At 40.2% G+C, this 23,698-nt stretch overlaps 1 protein-coding gene across 1 annotated transcript in view; it reads left to right on the top strand.

Moving 5' to 3' along the window:
* The first annotated feature begins 800 nt into the window (after nt 1-800).
* Nucleotides 801-23,698, top strand: part of EPM2A (epilepsy, progressive myoclonus type 2A, Lafora disease (laforin)) — a 40,107-nt gene continuing 17,209 nt past the window's right edge. Inside the window, exons 1-2 of the mRNA XM_017813693.1 lie at nt 801-1,100; nt 16,614-16,788. Coding sequence (XP_017669182.1) covers nt 839-1,100; nt 16,614-16,788 — 437 coding nt within the window. The 5' untranslated portion in view covers nt 801-838. The remainder of the gene's footprint in view (nt 1,101-16,613; nt 16,789-23,698) is intronic.

Here is a 23,698-nt window from a genome sequence, read left to right as displayed (position 1 = left end):
CTTTTGACTCATTGAAAGGCCTTCATCCTGTTCCCAGAACTTGACCTAAATAAAGTTACCCCTCCTGTTTCTGAAATGGGTGTATTCAAAGACCGCCCTATAAATGGTTGGATTGCATCCTCTTCCTCAGTCATTCTTTGTAAGTCCTGAATATTGCTACATGTAGCAGCTGCCAAATTTTCCCTTTCTGGCTGTAAACAGAACGGGTGCAGTTCGGAGCTATGGAATTTTTTAGAAAGCTTTCTAACTTCCCCCAGCATTTCACATTTCTGCTCTCACCACCACTGTCTGCCTGTCAGTGGGAAAAGACACAAACATGAACACGGAAGGGTTATTTGCGGCTAGTCCTTGTTTGTAGCGCTGCACGTACGGCAGTTTTTAATGATGTGTTTTCTGCGCTAAATTAAGCCTGGGCTCTTGGGAGTAATTGCTCTGGCTTCCTTTAATGAAGCAATAATCCTTGTTAAAGTCAGCACGCATAACGCGTAGCCTTTTGCAACCTGCAAAGCCACTACTGAGCTGCAGAGAGAATTCTCCATCCCAGTCCCTGCTTTAGGAGGCGACCGGGGGTCGGTGTTCTTTTGACTCCCAGGCGGTACTTTCGGAGGGGAGTTCCTTCGGCTACGTGCGCTAGGGCAAAAACAACCGCACCAGAAAAAGCCCTTACTCAACGAGCTACTGCCCGGACGCCACCAAGCCAAAGCACAGCCACAGGAGCAGTGACCTCGACGGGGGCGGAGGCAGGGGCGGTGTCGGGTCCCCGACGGAAGGGCGGGCCCGCTGCGAACACACAGCGGCGGCTCCCCCAGTGGTGGCGGCTCCGGCCCGGTTCCCGGCCATGCTGTTCCGCTTCGGGGTGGTGCTGCCCGCCCGGGTGATGGAGGGCGGCGCGGAGCTGCTGGTGGTCGGGTCGCGGCCGGAGCTGGGCCAGTGGGACCCGCAGCGCGCCGTGCCCATGAGGCCGGCGCGGCCGAGCGCCCCGCTGCCCGCGCAGGAGCCCACGCTGTGGCTGGCGGAGGTGGAGCTGCCGGACGAGGACGCCGCCAGCCCCTTCTGGTACAAGTTCCTGCGGCGGGAGGGCGGCCGCCTCCTCTGGGAAGGTAACGGAGGGGCCCCGCTGCGCCGCCCCCCGCACCCCCCAGCACTGCCCGGGCCGCGAGGACGCGCCCGCTTGCCGGGTCGGCCCGGAGGGGGGAGCAGCGGAGCCGGCGCTTCTCCTTGAAGGAGGGCATTCCCTGCCCTCGGCTCCCGCAGCTCCGCCTTCCTCCTCCCGGGTCCGGGAGAGTGTCCCTGTGAGACCGGCCGCAGCTCGAGTTTGATCCTGCCGCTGCTCTTGTGCAGGGGTGCCCCGAACTATGCTTGCAGGTAGAACTGCCCAGGCTTTCGTGACGTGACATGAGTTCTCGCTAACAAAAACATTTTTTAACCATGTGATGGAGGAGAGTGAATGCAGAAGGAAGCAGCTCTTCTAGGTTGGTAAAAGCCCTTCAAAACAGTTTGTTTTTTTTACCCCCTTAGTTTACGCATCCATTGTCATGATGCTTTGTTTTGTTTTTATTTCTCCCAGAAGTAAAGAACTCAGAATTTTCTACTTAGGCAGTAAGGTGTGGGCTGTTACTTATTTTGCTAAACTGAAATGTCATGGTGGCATTTTCAGGCTGACAGATTTTACCATTGGAATTTCTAAAGAAAAACCCAAAACAACAAGAAGTTCTATCACAGCTTTTCCTTTTGCAGTTTTGGTAGTATTTTCACCATGGTTTTCTCCTGTGCTGTGTTGTCGAATGTTGAATAACTGGTCAGTTTACATGTGCTGTTCTGAGAACGCTCATACAGTTGTCTGCTGAGTCAAATAAAGCTCTAAATATACCCTTTGTTACTGAGGAATGGATCTGACCCTGTGAAAGGAAGACAGATGACTAGGTGATTTGTGAGGTTTTTTTTTAACTCATAGTTTTATAATCCGTATACCAAAATAACACATTGTAGAGCAGTTGCTCTTCAACCATTTTAAGAATACATACCACACTTCTAAACTGCCATTCTGTCATGTAGACTAAAACATGCATGTTGTCATCACTGTTGCATTTGTTTTTTCTTCTTTATGCTAATAAAAGGCTGCATGTTAATGCTACATTCACACAAGGTTACGTCATGAAATACTATATACATCATGCAATAGTAATCGTTTTATTTAGCAGCTAAAACAAATAGTGTATTTCACCTGTTTTAACCATGTTTTTCTTTTGCAGAATTGCAGGAAAAGTGAATTTATGGAATAAAAATCTTTACATCTATCCAAGGAAGCAGAATTGTGTCTCTTTTGAAAGTGTGAAGTTGTACATAGTATGCCAATGATATTGGTATATAAAGAGATCCTTGCCATATAGAATACAGAAATAATAAGAAGAGTGTTCCAGACTATAGAGAATCAGCAACGTAAGGTTGATGGTTACTGTTTAGTTTGGAAGCAGTGATAGCTCAAGATATTGTCTGTTCCTGGAGGCATGTTCAGGAATACTACTTCTGTAGTCAGAGTAATAAGCATACTCTGTTTTGTCAGATTTTCAGTTTTAGGTTTAACCTGTGTGGCATTTTGGTCTTGTTATTGTAAATGCTCAGCAGTTAGCTCACTGCTTGGCTGGAATGATGGAAGGCAAATGGGCATATCATCCAAATGCAGAAGAGTTTTTTAATTAGGCATTCATATCAACAGTTTTTTTCCGAAGTTAATATTTACAGGAAAGAACTAAATTTGCTTAAACCTTGAAATTATTGTTCTTCATTTATTACGTGAAGGGAGCCTAAGGATGATTTTCTGTCTGATACTTAAGCAATTTTGCACTTTTTTTTTACTTAATTTGTTTTAATGTGTTGGGGTTTTTTTAACTGTATCAATAAAAGTTTTGGCTGTCACCTGCTTATTCTTGTAAAGATCACAATTTGAAAAGACAACTCTCATTTTTAAGAAAAGAATATTTTTTTTTTGTAATAAGCAAGTGCTGTGCCTTGTCTCTTTAGTATCCTCTTTAGCATGTGTTTAGAATTAAAATGTGCTTTGGGAGACATTTAGCATTTACAGAACATCTGCAGTTTTGAAGAATGGTTATGGGAGATAGAGGAAGTGCAGAATGATACTTGCTCTAAGTTTATGAGTTGTGGCATTCATCTGTAACCACAGAAACTCCAGTCAAGTTATGGATGTCTCAGATGTTTACATATATTGGATGTTGAAATAATGTGCTGTATTTACTCCCAGTTTTTTATTACTACATACCTGTGAGAATTCCTCTGGTAACACATACTGTTTTCATAATACTACAGTACATGTTGTATCACATGTTTTGAGTATAAATTACAGCCATTCCAATGCACTGGGGAAACTGAAAGATAAAGTGAGGGTATTTGTTTCTGTGGGCTGGAAGAGTCAAAGTCACAGGCCAGTGTTTTGTGGCTTCTGGGTCCTGCCAGGTGGTCTGGTAGGAAGCTTTCAGGCAAGGCTTGGTCTATGTGAGAATCTCTGGGTTGCTGCTTGTGTTGGGAGGGAACTATTTCCGCTCTCTAGGAGGAGGTGGAAGAGGAAACTCATTTTTGCTCCTGAAGGATCAGATGCTTACCTCTGCTGTCCCAGGGTAATGTTGCTGATCTGCAACCGGGACCTGTACTTGAAGCCATTGAGCATTTCTGGCTCAAATCACATGAGCTGTCTGAGGTTTCTTCAGGGTTGTTACTTGCTTAACTGTCTTGAAAGCTGAGGTCTGGTATTCAGGAGGATTTTTAACTGTGCTGTGGTATCTGTGGAAAACAGGTTGGTTATGTTGAGCTTTAGAATCTGGCAATAGGTTTAGAAAAAAATAATAATATATACTTTGTTCTCCCCAGCTGCACCTGTGTCTGTCTGTAGACTTTTTTTCCGATGTTGATTCTTCAAAACTGGATTTAAGGTCTCTCAACTTGGAAAGTAAAAGCATTTTGTGCCTACTGTCAAAACTAAATAAATACAAGTTGAAACTTACACTTGAAATTTTTTTTTGAGTAAATCATTGAACACTTATCTGTGCCTTTATCCCCTTTACTCTCATCTAAGTAAACTGTAGGTACTAATCAAGAAACATACTCCATAAAAGGACAGAGAAGTTACTAAAGGTATGCCCCAAACTGTATTTTGAGATTATGGAATACAGTGTATTGACACCTTATGTTTTGAGAAGGGTAAAAATATACATAAAAAACATGAGCTTGTATTGTAAAATGTTGATCCATTACTGTCCAGGGAAGCTGTGGATACCCCGTTCCTGGAAGTGCTCAAGGCCAGGTTGAATGGGACCCTGAGCATTCTATGATTTTCACTCAGCTAGTTAGTTTGAAGTAGTTGGTGCTTGCTTGAAGTTTGACAGATACAATCTTGCTTGTTAAAGCTCAAGAGCACAATCAGCCTACATTTTAGGAATTTGTTCAGGTGAGCAGGGCCTTATTCATTCCAAAAAAACCTCCTTTTCTAGTTTTGGAGAGGGGGAGGAGAGAAAAGAGATGTCTTGTTCGCACGTAGGTGCTGTTACTGTTCTTAGTGGCTTCTTGGAGGCCCAAACCAAATAATGCAATACAGTTTGATTTATAAAGAGTTATATTACTCAGCCTGTGGCTTGCTGTGTTGGCTTTCCAGCATTTCCAGTTCATACTCCTGTGAACTTGTTTGTTGCAGTTTAAGCCATATGTTGGACAACGTACACTTGCAATAGTTCAGAAAGACCGGTACACTGGCTAAACAGGGACCTTCTCTTGGATATAAGGCAAAAAAGGAAGGCATACAGCCAGTGAAAGCAAGGTTAAGCGATATGGGAAGAATTCAGAGATGCTGCTTGCCACTGTAGGGAGAAAATTCATGCAGCCAAAGCTCAGCTGGAGATGAAGCTGTTCAGAAAGGTGGGGGGGCAATAAAAAGTTTTTTCAAATACATTAATGACAATAGGCAGTATAGAAATATCATTGGCCTGTTACAGGATGAGGATGGTCACCTCACAAACAGGGACAGAGACAAGGCAGAGGTGTTTAGTGCTTTCTTTGCCTCTGTCTTCAACACGGATGAAGGACCGAGGGGGTCTCAGTGCCTGAGCTGGAGGACCATGACAGCGAAAACAATTGATCCTGAAAGTGTGTGGGATCTGCTGCTCCAGCTGGATCCCTGCAAATCTATGGGGCCTGATGGGATTCATCCCAGAATCCTCAAAGAGCTGGCTGATGTTATCGCAAAACCTCTAAATGATTTTTGAGCAGTCTTGGGAATCCAGATAACTGGAAGCCAGCGAATGTTGTCATAATTTTCAAGAAGGGCAAGAAGGAGGACCCTGGAACTCCAAGCCTGTCAGTCTCACTTCAGTGCCTGGTAAAGTTATGGAGAAGATTATTCTGGGAAGTACTGAAAAACACCCAAAAGACAACACAGTCATTGATCACAGCCAGCGCAGCTTCATGAGAGGAAAGTTCTGCTTATCAAACCTGATTTCCTTCTATGACAAGGTAAACCATTTAGTTGATCAAGGGAAGCCAGTTGATGTAATCTTTTTGAATTTCAGTAAAGCTTTCAGTACTGTCTCTCACAGGGTCCTTCTGAACAAAATGTCCAGCACACAGCTGGACATAATGTGGTGGGTGAGCAGTTGGCTCACAGGTCAAGCACAGAGGGTAATAATAAATGGGGTAACATCAGACTGGTGACCTGTCAGTAGTGGAGTCCCACAGGGCTCCATCTTAGGCCCTGTGCTCTTGAACATCTTCATAAATGACTTGGAAACAGGACTAGAAGGGATACTAAGCAAATAATAATACAAAACTGGAAGGAGCTGCTGACTCCTTCGAAGGCAGGGGGGCCCTTAAGAGAGACCTTGACAAACTAGAGGGCTGGGCAATCACCAACCATATGAAGTTCAACAAGGGAAAATGCCCGATTCTGCACCTGGGATGGGACAACCTTGGATGTTCGTACCGACTGGGGAATGAGATGCTGGAAAGCAGTGCCACAGAAAGCGACCTGGGGGTCCTGGTCTATGGCAAGTTGAATGTCAGCAGTGCCCTGGCAGCCAGGAGGGCCAACTGTGTCCTGAGGGACATAAGGCAAAGCATCGCCAGCCGGTCAAGGGAGGGGATTGTCCTGCTCTGCTCTGCACTGGTGTGGCCTCAGCTTGAATACTGTGGCAGTTTTGATCACCACAATATAAGAAAGATATTCAGCTATTAGAGTGTCCAAAGGAGGGCAACAAAGATGATGAAGGGCCTTGAGAGGAAGTCGTATGAGGAGTGGCTGAGGTCATTTGGTCTGTTCAGCCTGGAGAAGAGGAGACTGAGGGGAAACCTCATTGCAGTCTACAACTTCCTCTTGAGGGGAAGAGGAGGGGCAGGCACTGATCTCTTCTCTGTGGTGACCAGTGACAGGACCTAAGGGAATGGCCTGAAGTTGTGTCAGGGGAGGTTCAGGTTAGATATTAGAGGAATACAACCACGTAGAGGGTGGCTGGGCACTGGAACAGGCTCCCCAGGGAAGTGGTCACAGCACCAAGCCTTCCAGAAATCAAAAAGCATTTGGACAATACTCTCAGGCACATGGTGTGACTCTTGGGGATGGTCCTGTGCAGGGCCAGGAGTTGGACTTGATGATTCTTGTGGGTCCTTTCCAACTTGGCATATTCTGTGATTCTGTGACTTATGTCACAGAATAAATCTAATAAAATAATGTTATAATGTAATAAAATAAATGTAATAATAAAACAGTAATAAATGTTCTGATAATATTGTAATGAGTGAAAGTATTAGAAGTAAATTCTGATTATAGCTTTCAAGGGTTGAGCCTTTGATTGGTTCAAAGTATCAGTGAGAGGTGAGCAGATAAAGATTTAATTTTTAAAATGGTAGTTTGTTGAAACTTAAAGGAATCTCACTTCTTGGCCTCAACTCTGTGGAACAAACAAAGTATAATTTCTTAATTTAAAGGAGGAGATTCTTTTAAGAGTGTATGGGAAGATAATATCTAGTTGCCCTTTGCATTGGAGATTGTAACAGAACAAAAAATATTTGGGGTTAAGCCATAGCAGGATAAAGCAAAGTAAAAATTCCTGGAGGGCATTCTGAAAAGTACAGTTGGATATAACATCTTTTTTTTCCCCAAAGCTAGTCTACAGATCCCCAAAATAGGGAGCAGTTCTGTTATTAAAAAAATAAAAAATCAACCAAACAAAAAAACCCCAAACTCTTAAGAATAACATTTCTTCGTACCTTTTAATGCAGATATTTCATGTAGGGTTGTTCCCACTGGGTGGTGCCATTTTCCCTGTGTATAGCCAGTGCCTGGCAGCTACTTGAACATTTAATCAGTATTTAGTGTAATTTCTGTTCCACTTTTGAAAATTATCTGGGATTTTACTTGTTTCCCCCATTGCAGTCTTGTTCTGAAGTAGGTGGTGACTATGAAGGGACACAAAGCACAACTGGATGTTGATAGTTGAATGATTGCGCATCATAGGCATTTTGTTCCTGAGAGGCTGTTGCTTTCTGGACAATGCTAGATGCCTTAACACCTTTCAGATGTGAGGAAACTTAATGAGTAAAAGTGGATAACTTCAAAATCTACTACCCACTACCTCTGTAAGGAATGGAAAGAAACTTCTGTTTACCAAGTGCAATAGCTCCTGATGTTTTGTTCTTCAGCCCCCTCTAGATGTATACTTAGCATGCATGATTGCAATTAAATGGTAGTGAGTTTCTCATTACTTTCTATCTGTGTGTCAGCATTAACCGGCTTATACTGAGTAGACTACTAGAGATCAATACAACAACAGAGTTGCCCATGAAACTGCAAAATCAGAAGAATAAAAATAGGTATGTATACTTGCATTCCTCTGGATTTGGCAGGTATGTGTCTCTTCATACCCACAGAGATAATCAGGGTCCAGTTCTGACTGCTGTTAAAGCCTTATTAAAGCATTTGTGGTTATAATGGCAAAGTTACAATAAATGCATTGTTTATGCAAATACTTTATTTAGCATTTTCCCCATCACCAAGTGACAGCAGCATGTAATAGAGGTCAAGAATTTATGGTCAATGGCAAGAAGCACTGAAAAGTGACAATAACTGGGATAATACTTTGGTTAAGATATTGCCATGGTTACTATTTTGATGTAGCTTGTTTCCTACCTGTACTTCAGTTATCTCTTCTGGTATGGTAGAAAGTAGCAATCAGTAATAGAAAATACAACGCCATAGAGATTTTTCAAAGCAGTTAGAAAGACTCTATTACGTTATACATTTTGTTGCTTTCAGCTGTTATTCTATCATCTGTATTTCTTTTAGTCTTATTTCCACTATCTGTCAGAGAAGAGCCTCTTCTTTACATGACGTGGATTTCCTGTTAGTTTCTTTTCTCTGACTTAATCTACATCATTAGACTGGGCATTTGGTTAAAAACTCTTAGTATGGTAGAAGCTTCCACTGAGAAACACCTGTGCCTAAGCAGACCTAGAGAGAGAAATAAAGCATATGTTTTTGAAAGTTGCCTTTGAAAATTCTTATTTTCTTATATCTAATTTGAAAAAGAAGAAAGCCTTGTTGATTAACAGCATGAAGTGCTGAAAAGGGCTTTCTTGTAAACCGTTTAGTTCTAATAATGGCATAATTAAAAATTATAAAAAGAATTCTCTTAGGGGTATACTAATAGACTAAAAAATTTCAAATTCAGCCTGGATTTTAAGAGAATTAAAACTTATTTCTCTGGTTATATATATCAGCTCTACCAAATGAGAAGTTGAAAGTTGATTTAAGTTTGGTAAAAACTAAACGTACAGGGTATGATACAAATGGTTTTCTGGTTTTGGGGTATCTATTTGGCCTGGCAAATGCAAGGAAACACTTCTGGAAATCAAACCAATCATGAAGGAGTTCCCGAATGAGGTGTGGCAAACTAACAATTTTGTCTTATATTAATACTAGGTATTTAAGTGTACAATATATATAAGTATAAATATACAATAAATTCATCTCCTGTTTACTAAAGGGACGTTTATTGGCAGCAGAAAAAGTAGTCTTGTAAATCAGAGGAAGTATTTATTAAGCATACAAGTAGGGTTTGGTACATGCCATACCAAATTGGTGCTGTTTGTCAGGGCAACTACTCGGGGGCTTGGCTGAGACTTGAGGAAGGTGGGACTCCAGAGCCTGTGGCAGACTCAAACTGGCAAAATACTTGACCTCACTCAGTTCAATCAATAGCAATTCAGCCTTGGCGGGACTGAGACAGATCCTATTTCAGAACATCAGAGATTGAATTTTGTTCAGACAGGCAGCAGGGAGACTTTCGTGACAGAATCTGGTGTGAAGGGTAAGTAAATTTGAATATTGTGAGTGTACTGAAGTAAGTTCAGTTACAGTGATGTGTGATAACGACACCATGCAGTAACACATTCAGATAACTGAGAATTGTGTCCAAAATAGGGCTTGAGGCTTTTCTTCATTGTATGTTGGTATGAAAGGTAAGGAACCTAGCAAAAACTTAATCTTTTAAATGCTTTATTTTGGAGATTTTTTTGTATGTTTCCTTTACTTTCTGTTGCTTTATTCCTCTTTTTAAAAAGGAATCTTTCATTCCTCTATCCTTCTCTGTTTCTCTGTCCCCAGAGTGTTGATAGTGCTTATAATATTAAACTCTTCCAGGGGAATTTCTAGGCATGAACTTAAGATACTTGTTTACCTTGTTAAAGGACCTCATTTAATATAGCAAATGGAATTACTTAAAATATTTAGGCATAGATAAAATTTTGAATTGGCATGTAAACTGTGCTGGTTCATGCAAAATTTATGACAAAGATTGTAGGAGTTAGTCTTTGCTCTTACTGATTTGTGAGTAGGTGATCTGAAAATTGCCTGGGTGTTTGTGTTTGAATTGGTTAGTTGCCATTGAAGCTAATGTGTGTATCTAAGTAGCCCTGTAGTTTTTTCAAAGGTAGCAATGAACTGAGAAACACACCTTGCTGGAGTTTAGAGGTTTGGAAGTCGTATGCCTGTGTTTTAGGGTCTGGCTAAGGTAGGGATGAGATACACAGCACCTTTATGTCTGCCATTGTGCCTTGGAGTTCCTACGTACCTTCTCTTACACTGCAGAGAACAGAAAAAAGACTGTACTTCCAGCAAGGTGTGCAAAAAGCTGGTAGCTGGAAGAGAGTGGCTGAGCAGTGCCTTTGCTGCAAAGAGCTCTGCAGAGACAGTTGGAGAGGCAATCTTATTATATTCATTCATTCATGTGGTTTTTTGTTCACCACTCTTAGTGGTGATGAGAAATTTCATTGACCCAGATTTTGCTTCGTATCTTTTAAGATCAAGCTGGTAATTTCTCTACACTGACTATTTTGTGCAATCTGTGTGGAGTTCTCTTCTGTGTCAAGAAGAGTCTGTGCTGTTGGCAGACTGTTAGATTATACTTTTTTCATCTCTGCAGTAGAGCTGTAATAGAATAGTAACTGCAGAGCTGTAATAGAATAGTAACGGCAGGTTTTCCTTTGCAATCTGTTATTAGATTGTTCTGTTAACAATCTGTTCCTTTGCAATCATCATTAGATCAAATTTCAGAACATCCTCTTTTAGTCTCTGCTTACCTTCTTCCTGTCCTATATCTGTAGATGTCTTGTATTACTATATCTTCATCTGTTTTTCACAGAATCACTGAGGTTGGAAGGGACCACAATGGGTCACCTTCTCCAACATCCCTGGTCAAGCAGGCTCAAAAACAAAGTTTTCCTTTGTTTTGTTCTGGTCTTTGTCTTTTGCTAGTGCCATTTATCAGTTATGTGGACATCTTTTGTTTTATTCTTTTGTGTATTTGTTTGTACAGCCACTTCTTATGCCACTTGGATCATCCTTCATATGCATTAAACAAGGAGCCATACCTGCAGTCATGCAGATTTTGAAAGAGCCCTCTGTGAGGCTTGTGCTCCAGGTGGGGCTACTTGGTTGCTTTGCTCTCCAGCAGTTCCCCGCATCAGTGGATTCTCCTGCACAAGCATTTGCAGTAGAGAGCAACAAGTGGGTTGCAAAAGCAATGCAAAACTTTATAATTTAATGCCTAGAAACTTGTTATGTTTCTCTTTCAGATAAGCATTTTCACTGTGAAGAATCACGAAGATGGATTTTAAATAAAAAAACATATGGACTTTTTGAAGGAAAAAAAGTGCTATCCTATCAGTTAAACTAGAACATGTATCTTAATAAACTCTTCCAAAATTCTTTTGTTCTTTAATTAGGAAAGTCAACATGATCAATTAACAGGAGGATCACTACTGTTCATATATTTGACTTACCCTTTTTTATGGTTGAATTTTATGTGTTTTCAAATGATTGTGTATTTGCCTCCCAACAATAAATAAACCTATGTTTTGCTACGTAGAACAATATGAATAAAAACAAGATAAATAAAAATACTGATATAGAAATGGGTTTAGCTGTAAGAACATGTATTTGCTGTTAGGTAGGGCCTTCACTCAAAGGCCATTTGTGCTCTCTTTTTTGCAAAGACGAGCAGGTGAATGGAAAACGTTTGATTTTCTTTGCTTTACTCTTGGCTCTAGGAACAGAAAAGTTGAAATGCTGTTAAAATTCCCCCAAATCTTTTAGGCTGCACATGTTTTCTTAACTATAAAAAAAATAAATCACCCAAATGATTGTTTATTTCCTATTAAAAGTACCTGGAAGCCTACTCAGTGGTCTGGTGTTATGTGCTGTGAGCAACATGTGTGTTCTGAGACTAGAGTTCTTGTCTTGCAAACACTGGTGAGGAGACACACAAGTGCTGTGCCTGACCAGAGTGTTTAAATGGGAATCATGATGAATTCCCACTGTGGAGACTGGTGGAATCATGGTAGATTTATTCAAAGTATGTTCGAGTCTTTGTACAAAGTTTGGGTAAGCTTGGGGAAACTAGTTAGGGGGACAGATGTGTTTACCTATGCACCAAAAAGGTGCTGGTAAAGATGTGACATGCATTTGGGGTCCAGGGAGCGTGTTGGATTGTAGCAAATTGTACCCTGGGCCTTCTCTGTTTGTGCTGTGCCAGCCACTGATGTAGGGGCCTTCTGACAGATGTGGTTGCCCAGCACACTCAGGATAGCCTTTGCAGCTTTTAGGTGGGGCCTTTCCCATCTTCAGATACAGAAACTAAACTTCAGTTTTGGTAACTTTATGAAAAACTTTGTGTATTTGAGAAATGAGCAATGAAGCTTAGTGAAGTTTCTGTCAGAAAGGGCTGCTGTGTCTGACTTCTTAGAGAAGTCACTTAGAAAATCCAGAGAAAATTTTAGATAAAGCAGATAATGGGACCTGTGGGGTAGGACGAACTTTAACCTTAAGTGGATTAAGAAGTTGGTGTGTGTATGACCAGCTCCAGACTGCATACAGGCACTTCTGTCTGCACTGGCCACTGTCTTTTCTCTCTGGTGCCTGAGCAGAAGGTAAGAAATTAGAAAGAGCAGCAACACCTTTCTGATGCACTGAGAAGAGTCAGATTGTGCTGACCTTAGTCCTACTACCTTCATCACACACGCAGTTTCCTCCCAAGCAAACCAACCACACCAGCAGCCCTGGAGTAGAGAGGAAGAGAAGTGATGGTCTTTGTGGTGCTGTTTGTTGCTGCCTGGAGCTAACCCTCTGCCCAACTTGCTGTCCTAGGCTTGGGAAAGTCCCCATGTTCCAGGAATTCACATTCAGAATAGACTTTGCTTGGCCTACTGGGTTGGGGGAGGGGAGAATAAATGTCTTAGTGTGTCAAATATTTATCCTGCCTCTGAAAGCTATTTTGTTCTTGGCATGAGCTCTTCTAGTGCCTGCGAGAAGTCTTGGGCTGGCTCTTCTGAGCCTGAGTCTGATGGAAACATTTATGTGACAGAGTACCACAGAGGGGATGTAAGGAGTCTGCTCCATCAGCAGAGGTAAGGGGGCTAAGATGAGATTAAAGAATGTTTTTTGTGGACATACCTCACACCATGAGGTGATGGCACCTTGCTTCAGGCAGAGGAAACTCATGAGAAGATATTTAAGAAGGCAGGAATGGAAACGGAAGAACTGAGGGTTACCCAGCTAACCTGGATATCCTGCTTATCGCCCCGTCTGTGCCCATTTTCCTAGCTGTATACATTCTGCAAATATAAAAGAACATTTAAGTGATACTTACTGTTTTCTGTTTAAAACACAGCTTATGATCAATTACCTTGAACAAGAGCTGATTTAATTGGCTGACTTTTATTTTTGTATTAAATGACTCTGGAAGATAAAAGTTGAGAGAATTCAATCTTCAGTCTTTTATAGCAGCTCTAAATTATTGATGAGTTCTACAATAATCTTCAAAACTTGTCACCTGGTTCTACTTCTGGAACTGTTTCCCTGCATTGTTGTTTTATGGCATCCAAAATATCGTGATCTTCCTGTGACAAATTGTGCTAGGAGAAGCACAATGTGAGCTAATACAACAATTTTTTTTTTTGAAACTAATTTGTTAAATGCATCTTGTGAAGCAAACTGTGGTGAGAAGCACTTGTGTAATCATGTGGGTATTACCTGGGTAGTGAGATCCTCATCTTTTGTGCTTATTGCCTATTTTCATAACTCTTTTAAGAAGTGATTTCAGCTTCCTGAATGCAGTCCGCTGTGATCATACTGTTCCCTAAATTAGTCTTTCTTGAAGATGGTAGCACTCTCTCCTTCCTGTGTGAAATAATATCACATGGGAATATATGTTGAATATGTGTTCATATACGTTCTGTTGCACAGACATTTCAGTAAGAAGGTTGTTAATTCATAGATCAGTATATAATGTAAGGAGTAGTAAAGAGTTAGGCAATTCTCATGAAATATGCTAGAAATGCAATTGTTACTGTTTACCTGATTATTAAAGGCAAAATAGAAACATACCTTTTGAGATTTCTGTTTGACTGTAGGCCACAGTGAGAAGGTGAGATTGAGTGGTGCAGTGATAAATGATGATTACAGAAGAAAGCTTTTCAGAATGAGGTTTGACAAAACCTGTTTGAGGGAACAAATAAACCAAATGTCTCATGGCAATTTACTCTTGTCCTTACTTCCGTAGGTGCCTGTAGGCTTTGTAAGGGAATTAATAATGGTGAAGGTGTTAAGGTTACAAAGCAAGGAGGTTATGACTGTTTAAGAAAGCAGATCATAGAGAAGAAAGGCAAAAAAAAGAAACAAGAATTAAAGCTGGAGAAGGAGGAGAAGGAGGATGGACAGCAAAACTGGCAGACTGCAGTAGAAAGCACGTGGTGGTACAATTGAGATCGTGAAGACAAGAGTGAGGGTTTGTTGTCTGGTAGGACTGACTAGCACCTTGAGGAAAGGAATAATTAAGCAAGAGGGAGAGACCATAGATTGTGCTTGCAAAAATTCATGCAGAAACCCTGGTGCAAGAGGAGCAACAGCAGTGAGCGATGGAAGGGGAGCAATGTGAGGGAGCCAGAGTGGGTACAAGGGCACTCATGTACAAGGAAAACCAGAGCTGGGAGTAGCATAAAAGCCAGAGATCAAAAGTGGGTCAGCCAGAGTCAAAACTTGGGGTGCAGTGAGGTCTGGCGGCTCCCAGGGGACTGGAACTGGCAGCCAGGGACACCAGGGCAACCCCAGCCCTGAGCATCGGGCACCTCCCTTGGGACAGGGCTGAGGCTGGGACAGGACATGGGCCTGTGGGCAGGTGGGGGTCAGGATCAGACACAGCTTTGTGATGCAGGGAAGGGCCATGGTGATGTGCATCTCTGCAGACAGTTGTCAGAAAGTAAAATGGGGAAGGCAAGATGTGGTACTTGTGGTTGTATTTTCCCGAATACACGAAGTCAGTTAAATGTCATAAACATCCACAGATTTTGTTACACTGTGGTATTTGTTCATATGTACTGCTGTCTTCACATATTGTTTAAAAGTGGTAAGAATGTACAAATAATTAGAAATGTGAGATAAAAATATAGTGGTAATATTTGTAGCTTCTGTAGCTAGGTACTGATTTTCCTCACCTTATTTATCAAAAGCTATGTGATGCAAAATGGTTCAGCTTTCTGCCTAGTATTTTATTTTTCTTTTTGGTAAATAATAATGTTTCACAATTATGATAAAACGTGGTGCATATCATCTGGAAAAAAAGAAGATGGTTTGAGCTTTAGTATTAAATGTTAGTCTTACTCTCTAATCAATGCATTAATACATCTCCCCAAATGCTCTTGCTCTAGCAAATTTCCCTAAATGTGATGTTTGGAAACTGGTCGTGCATTTATGTGCAATGTGAAATTGAAGATATTACTGTGGGCATAATTTTACTCAGAAATGTTTTAACATCATTAATAATGTATATGTGTAACAGGCTTAAGCAATCCATAGACTAGGTCACTTCTGATCTGCACAATAATTATTCCTACGTGCAATTAGTATTACAGTAAGTATGTAAGAATGGGGCAGGAGAATATACATATACTATATTTTTGGAGGCTAGATAACCTTTTGATTGATGACACAACCCAGTTCAATTCAAGTTGCTTACTCTGGCGTGGTGTTAAAAATTGGTTTTCTGACTAAAGCTCACACTATTTCTGTAAGAGAATATTAGTAATGAATATCAGTGGAAAACTATAAGAAAAAATTCTTATTTTAAACAAGGCTGGTTTAGGTAATTGTGATCATTCACCATTGCAGATGTGACCATCTCTCTAAGGGTCACTTTAGGCAACTTTTAGTGTGTATGAACAGACTCTGAAAGTGAGATTTACATCTGAAGACAACAGATTGTTTGTGAGTCAGCAAACATAAAAGACAGGTAGGGTTTAATGAGCTCCTGGACTAAGCATCCGTATGTATCTGGTCTGTGACAGGACATCTGAAGAGTCTTTGCTGGCCAGGCAGATGTGAATGAGGTAGAGGGGCCACCCTTCTCTGCTCCCTGAAACAAATCTTCATTACTAGGTTGCTGTCTGCCACCTTCTTTGGGATTTGATGCCTTTCCGCGTTGACGTTTATCCTCTAGAATCCTTAAGCTGGTAACAAGTCCCATGTCACCAGTCCTACTTCTGTTTCTGGTTTCACCTTTCTGACCTTGCACAGCCATCCTCTGAATTTTCCCTGAGGTCTTTCCCATATCTTTGCCGCTCCGTAGAAGTCAGCCTAAGGCAAGGTGAGACTGCTGTGGCATGTCAGAGCTAGACCTTGGGCCACAGCAAGATGGACCCCCCAGAGGGAGGTCAGACAGTAAGAACATTAAATGCTGGGGTCACATATTAGCAAACAGCAAATGAGGAACTTAAATTAAATTAATTATTCCTGAAATTTGAAGCGTTTGGGAGTCTTATGCACCTTTAAAGGGGTTTTTTGTTTTAATAATTTGCAAAAAACTTGTTTTAATGCTGAACATTGGCTTTGTGGCAATGCTTCTGTTACGACTGTTTCGGGTGTTAATAATATGTTATGAGAAATGCAGTTTGAAGAGGCGGCAAATGTGACTCCTAGCTTTAAATGCTCAGTTCAAACCTCCCAGCAAATCTTTTGGAAGATTATCCAGATACACAGTCTGCAATTGTCCTTTCTTCTATTTTAGGTAATGGGCCCCATCATGATCGAAGTTGTGTTTACAACCAGAGCAATATAGTAGATGGAGTTTACTGCCTCCCAATAGCACACTGGATTGAAGTCTCTGGACATACTGATGAGATGAAACATACAACTGACTTCTATTTTAATATTGCAGGACATCAAGCTATCCATTACTCCAGGTAAAAGAAAAGTGCAGTTTGGCTGGTGTCAAATATTCAAACAGAAAATCTGAACTGGCATGTCAGAAAACTGCATTTGAAGTAATGAATATTTGTTTGTATGTAAGTAACAGTAAAATTTGAGAAAGATTCAGCACGTCTTTGCAATGAAATGTCACTTTTGTTAATAAAAAGTAGAGATCCTGAGTTCAAGGATACCTGCACCCTGTACAGGTGTGTTGTGTCATATCTGAAAACATTTTGTGGTAATTTATGGATAGTAATTTTCAAATGCTTGTCTATATACACATGTAAAATTGCATGTATGTTATGTGTTTTGTTTGGGATTATTTTAGTGAAGAACATTTGGGAAACAAAAAGAATAAATTCCAGCACCAGGAATTTAGTTGTGGCAGCAACTGCAGTTAGTGACAGCCACTGTAGATGACTTCTGCTTCTTTGCATGTATTTAACAAAATACTAAAATTTAGACACGTCTTAAAATGTTTTACTTCCATAGTGTTCACCTGAGTCCACTGTCTCTGCGGTGAAGCATCCTGGCTTGAATTAGGAGACGTAAAGCTCAAAGAGGGCATTCACCCTTTAGGGCCGCAGATGAAGCACAAGCTATATTTAGAGCAGCAGCCTTAGCACTGGTGATTAACTGAGTATTGAGGAATTTTGGAGCCTTTTAACCTCTTTCCCCATCTCCACTCAATGGATATGGCAGCAAGTTTGTGGATTGATAATGGTTCTATAAATGCTGGCTGCCTTGTTACGTTGCATACAGCTGGTGTTGGTTACAGAGCAGTTAGTAATCGCAAAGGGATATGTATTTTTTTAAGAAATCAAACCACCTCATACGTTCATTAGGTCTTAGCATTACTTTGTGTGAATTTCTCCAGGCCACTGTTTCAGCTACACCAGCCTCACCATCTTGTCTTCTCTTTGAACTCTTCGTCTCCACAATCTCATAGGGTAGGAAGTAGGATTGTCTTTTTCTCATTAGAATTGCAGTGTGTGAGGGAAAGACTTATTTCTCTTGTATCTTATGGAATATCATGGATTCACAAACACTGTCACGCATATGTAGGTATTTGTGTGGCTTGTTACCTTTTCCATGCGACCCCCTCACCTGACAGACTAAAGTGTTATCTGGATCTTGAGCATCTGTTTCCAACATCCTATCAGAGAAAAATCTTGTTTATTCCAAAGCACAGACTTGTCAATCCCAAATAATCTTTGTTTGGCAGAGAAATTTTTTGAAAAAGAACAACTGTCAGAAAGTGAATATCTAAGTCCCAAAGGCTAACTTATCTTTCCTTCCAGAGGCAGCAGTGATCCATTTGTTGCTGCTTTATCTGAATGACTGTGTATTTCAAAAATTAGGTAAAAAGCTGCAAATTCTGCTAAAGAATATTTGAAGAAAATATTCTGAGCTGTTTAGTCTTTTCCAGATGAGGAGCTCCTCCTCCATTCCCCTCTCATACACACATACCTTCATTGAAAAGCAACTTTGTATGTGCATCTTAGTAATTCTTATCTAATTTCTTTGAGCTATGTTAAGTAAGCATACCCTGTAACAGTCTTGTTGCATAAATACTTTTAATATTCTGAAGATATGCAGCCTTAAATGTCTTTTTTAATTATTAGTAATTGGCGGCAGATTCAAAATTCTGCTCTTATAACAGAGCAGTCAAAAAATACTGGGTAATTTAGATTTGGGGATTTTTGGCATAGCAGCTGAAGTAAGTTGATGAAAATGCCTTTATTTTGTAATAGATTTATTGATTCAGAGGAGTACTATGAAGATTAATGTAATAAAAAAAAAAAGAAAAAAAAGTCATTGACATACTACCTCTCCCCACCACCCCCCACCCTGGCCCCAAGCAACCAAAAACCCAAACAGAAGCAAAAAGCCAGTCCCTGTGCCTGTAAAAGTTAAAAGCTTAGAGGCTTCACTGTAGTGGAGGCTGCAGTACTGCGAGGAGCTTTATGACCAAAAATTCTGAGTCCTGTCACCAGTTGTAGGATCTTTACAGAATGGTAGAGGCTGGAAAGAAGTGATTTATCAAAGAAAACTTTTGATGTGAGCCCCACCTCTACCTTGCACCACTTAATAGGATTACCATGTGTGAATTAGCTGGAGAGAAAAGTTTTTCTCTGTCAAAGGGGCCTCTCACCTGAGCCCTGGGACTGATTTTACTTCTCCTCTGCTTAATCACAACAATTAGGAACAGTTGCTCTGAGTTTTGCTGCCACCTCGCTGCTTCATAAAACATGAGCTTCTACTTTAAAGGGGTTGCAACAGGATGAGAAGAGTGTGTTGACTGGTGCCAAAAATAATTTTGAATCATGCTGAGGCTGTCGACAGTGCTTTGAGGAATCAGATTTTTCTTATTTGATACAGATATATCGCTCATAGGTCAGTGAATTTATGTTTAAACTTATATTTAGAGAACTCACTTTGTTTTGGTCAGGTAGGAGAGCATATGGTGTGGCTTTTAAGCATAGTAAGAGATGAATTAATTTTTTGTAAGTGTGAAATGGAGTTTTCCTACAGCTTAAGAGGCATGACTGACACCTCCATGGTGTTAGTATTCACTTATTTTGGACATTTAATGACACATATAACCAAAACTGGATTCAAAAAAAAAATAGCATTTAGTTTTTCTTTTGTGTTAGATATTACTGCAATAAGGTGCCTTCAAATTGCAGGAGAGTTCACTTAGGACACAGTAGTTTTCCAAAGTAAATTAGAGTTATTGTAATCTTTTCTGGGAGAAAATAACTTCAGAAAACTTGTAAATCTGGGGCATGTTTCCATCTGTGAAAGGCGGAAATTCCTAATTTGTAGATGTTATATACCTTATTATTAATATAAAAGCCTCTGCAATTCTCAGAGGAAAGGCATTGCATAAGAGCAAGAGAGGGAGTGACAACTGAAATTACAAAATACTTCAATAATATGTTGGAGACGATGCTTGATGGCAGAATTAGGTGCTATGGAAATGAATATCTCCAAGAGTAAAAGCCTTATACTTACAGTTTTCTATTTTCAGATTAATTTTAGGTATGTGCTTTTTGTGAGTCATATTTCTCAAATCTGAGGAAGAAAAATAATTTTACATGCTTTGCATGTAAAATGCAGCTAACCTGGATTCTATAAGTGAATTCCTCAGACAACAATGTTAGCTAACCTGTAACTGAAGCATTATATGGCTGCTAAACGTTTTAGAGGAAAATACACAATCTGTAACAGGGGAGTCACTGCATGGGTAGCCATGGGTCCTGACAACAATTTTTGGAGGTACATTTTTTATAGTAGTTTTTTTGCATTTAAATATTAAGCCTACCAAATACTAATATTTCATGTTTATGGAGTTATTTGGTTCCTGTAACTGGATATAATCCAAGAAATCACGAAGCTGGCAAATGTGTTGCTATCATCAGTGTTTGTGTACCTAATTTTTTTCCCCTAAGACAAAACAAAGCTAAAGATAGAAGAAAATTGACTCTCATGCCTGGAAATACTGGTTTTGTTTCTTGATGGTTGCAAATGAAACTTAATTTATGATGTAGTCTTTACAAATGCTTTGCGGCTTGTTGGTAAGATAAGTTTCCTTCAACACTGCTGTAGTAATAGTAATGGAGGTTATAACCTGAGCTAAGTGTTAAGTGGGAATGGTCAGGAGCATCACATAAAATGTGTGTTCCTGATTTGTGCTAAGTGTTAATGTATATAGGTGAGTGAATGAAGCATGATCCAGGGCAAAATGGAGATGCTTCTTATTTACCTTTTGAAGGCACTAGAGCAGTATTCTGCTGATAGAGCACAGAGCATCTTTAATTGGGGTGGAAGACAAGAATCTGGCTGAGTATATTTGGTTCAGTATGAAATCAGAATTACCTTTGAATTGTGCAACTGAAAAAGAATACAAGCAACAGTGCTTTTATTTGTTTTTACTCTTTAATTTTTCTTCTTACTGGTTTTAATTCATTCACAAAATAAAATATCCTTCTGCTTTAAATGTAATTTTGAAGTATTTTTTTTAATTACTGAATTATAAAAAAAGGCTTTAAAGAGTAAGCTGTCACAAAAAACCCTGGAGTGCTGTGACCCATGCTACTGTAACAGAAAGCTGCACTGATATTTTATGCCTACATTATGAATTAAGAGAAGAGGTGATGATGTCTACAGAGATTACCGTAATTAACATTAAAAGGTGAGAGCTAGCTGTCCCCTGTGCCTAAAGAATGCTTGTGATATTAGAGAAAAGACTAAGAAATAATGAGCTCTGGAACAAAAGTTGTCGATTTTATTCTGGTAAAATAGTCCTGATCAAAAAGACTTAACATCAATAGGAGTTCAGCTTTTGATTTCAGTACTTGGGGCTCTAACTGTAAAGTTATCTGGCCGTATTATACACTAAATAATGAAAATATTCTGAGGCACATTTTGTGATATGTTTATCCCATGAACTAGGATATCTGACTACTCTTTGAATATTTTTTTATTATACTGAGATATAGTCTGAAACTAGTCTAAATTAGAGCCATTTTTTACTTACCAATGGGAAACACCTTTTATGGAACAGCTTAAAGAGTAATTCTATTTTTTGTTTCTTGTATATCTTCAGTTTTTTCTACATCACCCTCAACTACAGCTGTGAAATGCTTTTACTAGTCTCTGCTTTGAAGAAAATGGGTTTCAAATTAGTAAGTTTAATTCAAATTAGTAAGAAGCGGCATTTAAGCAATTTTTTATTTAAGTTCTTGAAAATTAAGAGGGAGTGTGAAGAAATAGGAGCAAGAATGAGAAGACAAATTAAGAGGCTAGAATTTGATCAGTTTTTAAAGTCCTTATTTGTTTCCATTAATTTAATTTGGGTGATCTCTGTATTGGGTAACAAATGCATTTTTCTTCCACGTTTGTTGCTCATGCAAACAAGAAGTTTCTCCTTTCATGAAATTCCCACACTGCACCCTCCATAACAGTGGCTAAAAACTTGAAAACTGATTCGATTTTGCATGGTCAGGATGGCACCTGCCTTGGGATAGCCTAAACCAGGCTGTTGGCAATTTAGATGCAAGTCTCAATCCTGTGAACAGAAATAGAGTTAGGGCATACCAGCAGTGCAGTCACAAGCTATGATGCCTGTCAAATACTGTGGATGAACTAGATTGCAGAAACTTACTTTTCAGTCATTTTGTTTTTCTGAGTATTAGTAAATACCTGTTGCCTGCGCAGCTCCGGTTCTCTTGCTGTGACCTACCACTTGAGCAGTCAAAAGGAGCTTGAAATGGGAAATCCTGGATGTTTCTTAATCATTTCTAATTGTGTTTCTTGCAAGTGCCGTATTAGCAAGCAAAAGCTGGCTTTAGAATGGGTGATGTAAATTTTGCCAGAAGAAAAAGATCTCGGAGCTTTTAGATTAAAGATTTTTGTATGACTTTCATCAGTGTGTGAATTCCCAGTATTACTTTCACCTACAGTGACCAGCCTATTAAACCTGATGAATGGCTATTAGCCAGCAGGCTGCCAGGATTGTTGTCTACTGCAGTGGCTGAGGGATACAAAATATTGTCTAGACTTTCAGATGACGCTGTTGAAGTAATGTCTGATGAACAGTACATTACCTATGTGAATATGATAAAATTGTGGGAGGGAATGACTTTGGCAGCAAACAGGTCTGAAAACTAGCAAACTTGTGAACTGTTAATATTTTTATGTCAGCGAATTTTCAAATGGCAGGCATCATTAGTATTAATCTTTTCTGAGTGTTTACCGTTCTTTCTATAAAGCTGCAATGTATGTTGTCAGCATTATTGATAAATTAATAATTTTGAACAGTTCATATATATAGTCTAAATAGCATAAAATTTTATAAATTATTTAGTGTGGTATTTTATATTGCTTTAGGTTATTAGAACAATTAGAATAATTCTTAATAGCACAATAATGGCACATCACACTGATGTGGGGATCTCGCTTTTGATGAAAAACAATGTATTTGTAATGAAACACAGAATGTTTTCATGGTTCAGAAATCACTGAATCCTCTGAAGTAATCAAAGAATCATAGAATAGTTTGGGTTTGAAGGGACCTTAAATATTACCTAGTTCCAACACCCCTGCCATAGGCAGGAACACCTTCCACTAGGTCAGGTTTTTCAGAGCTCTATCAACTTGGGCCTTGAACACTGCCAGGGTTGGGGCATCCAGTGCTTCTCTGGGCAACCTGTTTCAGTAGCTCACCACTCTCACAGTCAGGAATTTCTTCCTAATATCTAATTTAAACCTACCCTCTTTCAGTTTGAAGCCTTTACCCCTTGTCCTGTCACTATATGCCCTTGTAAATAGTCTCCATCTTTCTTGTGGGCTCCCTTCAGATACTGGAAGGCTGCAATTAGGTCTCTCTGGAGACTTCTTCAGGCTGAAAAACTCCAACTCTCCCTGTCTTCATAGGAGAGGGGCTTGAGCCTCAGGTTATCTTTGTGGCCCTCCTCTGGACCTGTTTCAGTAGGTCTATATCCTTCTTATATTGGAGGCCCCAGAGATGGATGCAGAACTCCAGATGGGGTGTCACAAGAGCAGAGTAGAGGGACAGACTCACCTCCCCCAACATGCTGGCCACACTGCTTTTGGTGCAGCCCAGGATACAAGTGGCTTTTTGGGTTGCAAGCTCATTGCTGGCTCATATCCAGTCTCTCATCCACCAGCACCCACAAGTCCTTCTTGGCAGTCTGTATGGATACTGGGGGTTACCCCAACCCTTGGTCTTTTTAAACTTCATGAGGTTCCCATGGGCCCACTCTCGAGCTTGTCCAGGTCCCTCTGGATGGCATCCCATTCTTCAGGTGTATCAACAGGACCACTCAGCTCTGTGTCATCTGCAAATTTGCTGAGGGTGCACTCAATCCCTTCATA

Source organism: Lepidothrix coronata, unplaced genomic scaffold, assembly GCF_001604755.1.
Source record: "Lepidothrix coronata isolate B3197 unplaced genomic scaffold, Lepidothrix_coronata-1.0 Scaffold42, whole genome shotgun sequence".
NCBI lineage: Eukaryota > Metazoa > Chordata > Aves > Passeriformes > Pipridae > Lepidothrix > Lepidothrix coronata.
Note: the sequence above shows the minus strand (reverse complement) of the source record. Positions and strands in the feature narration are given on the sequence as shown.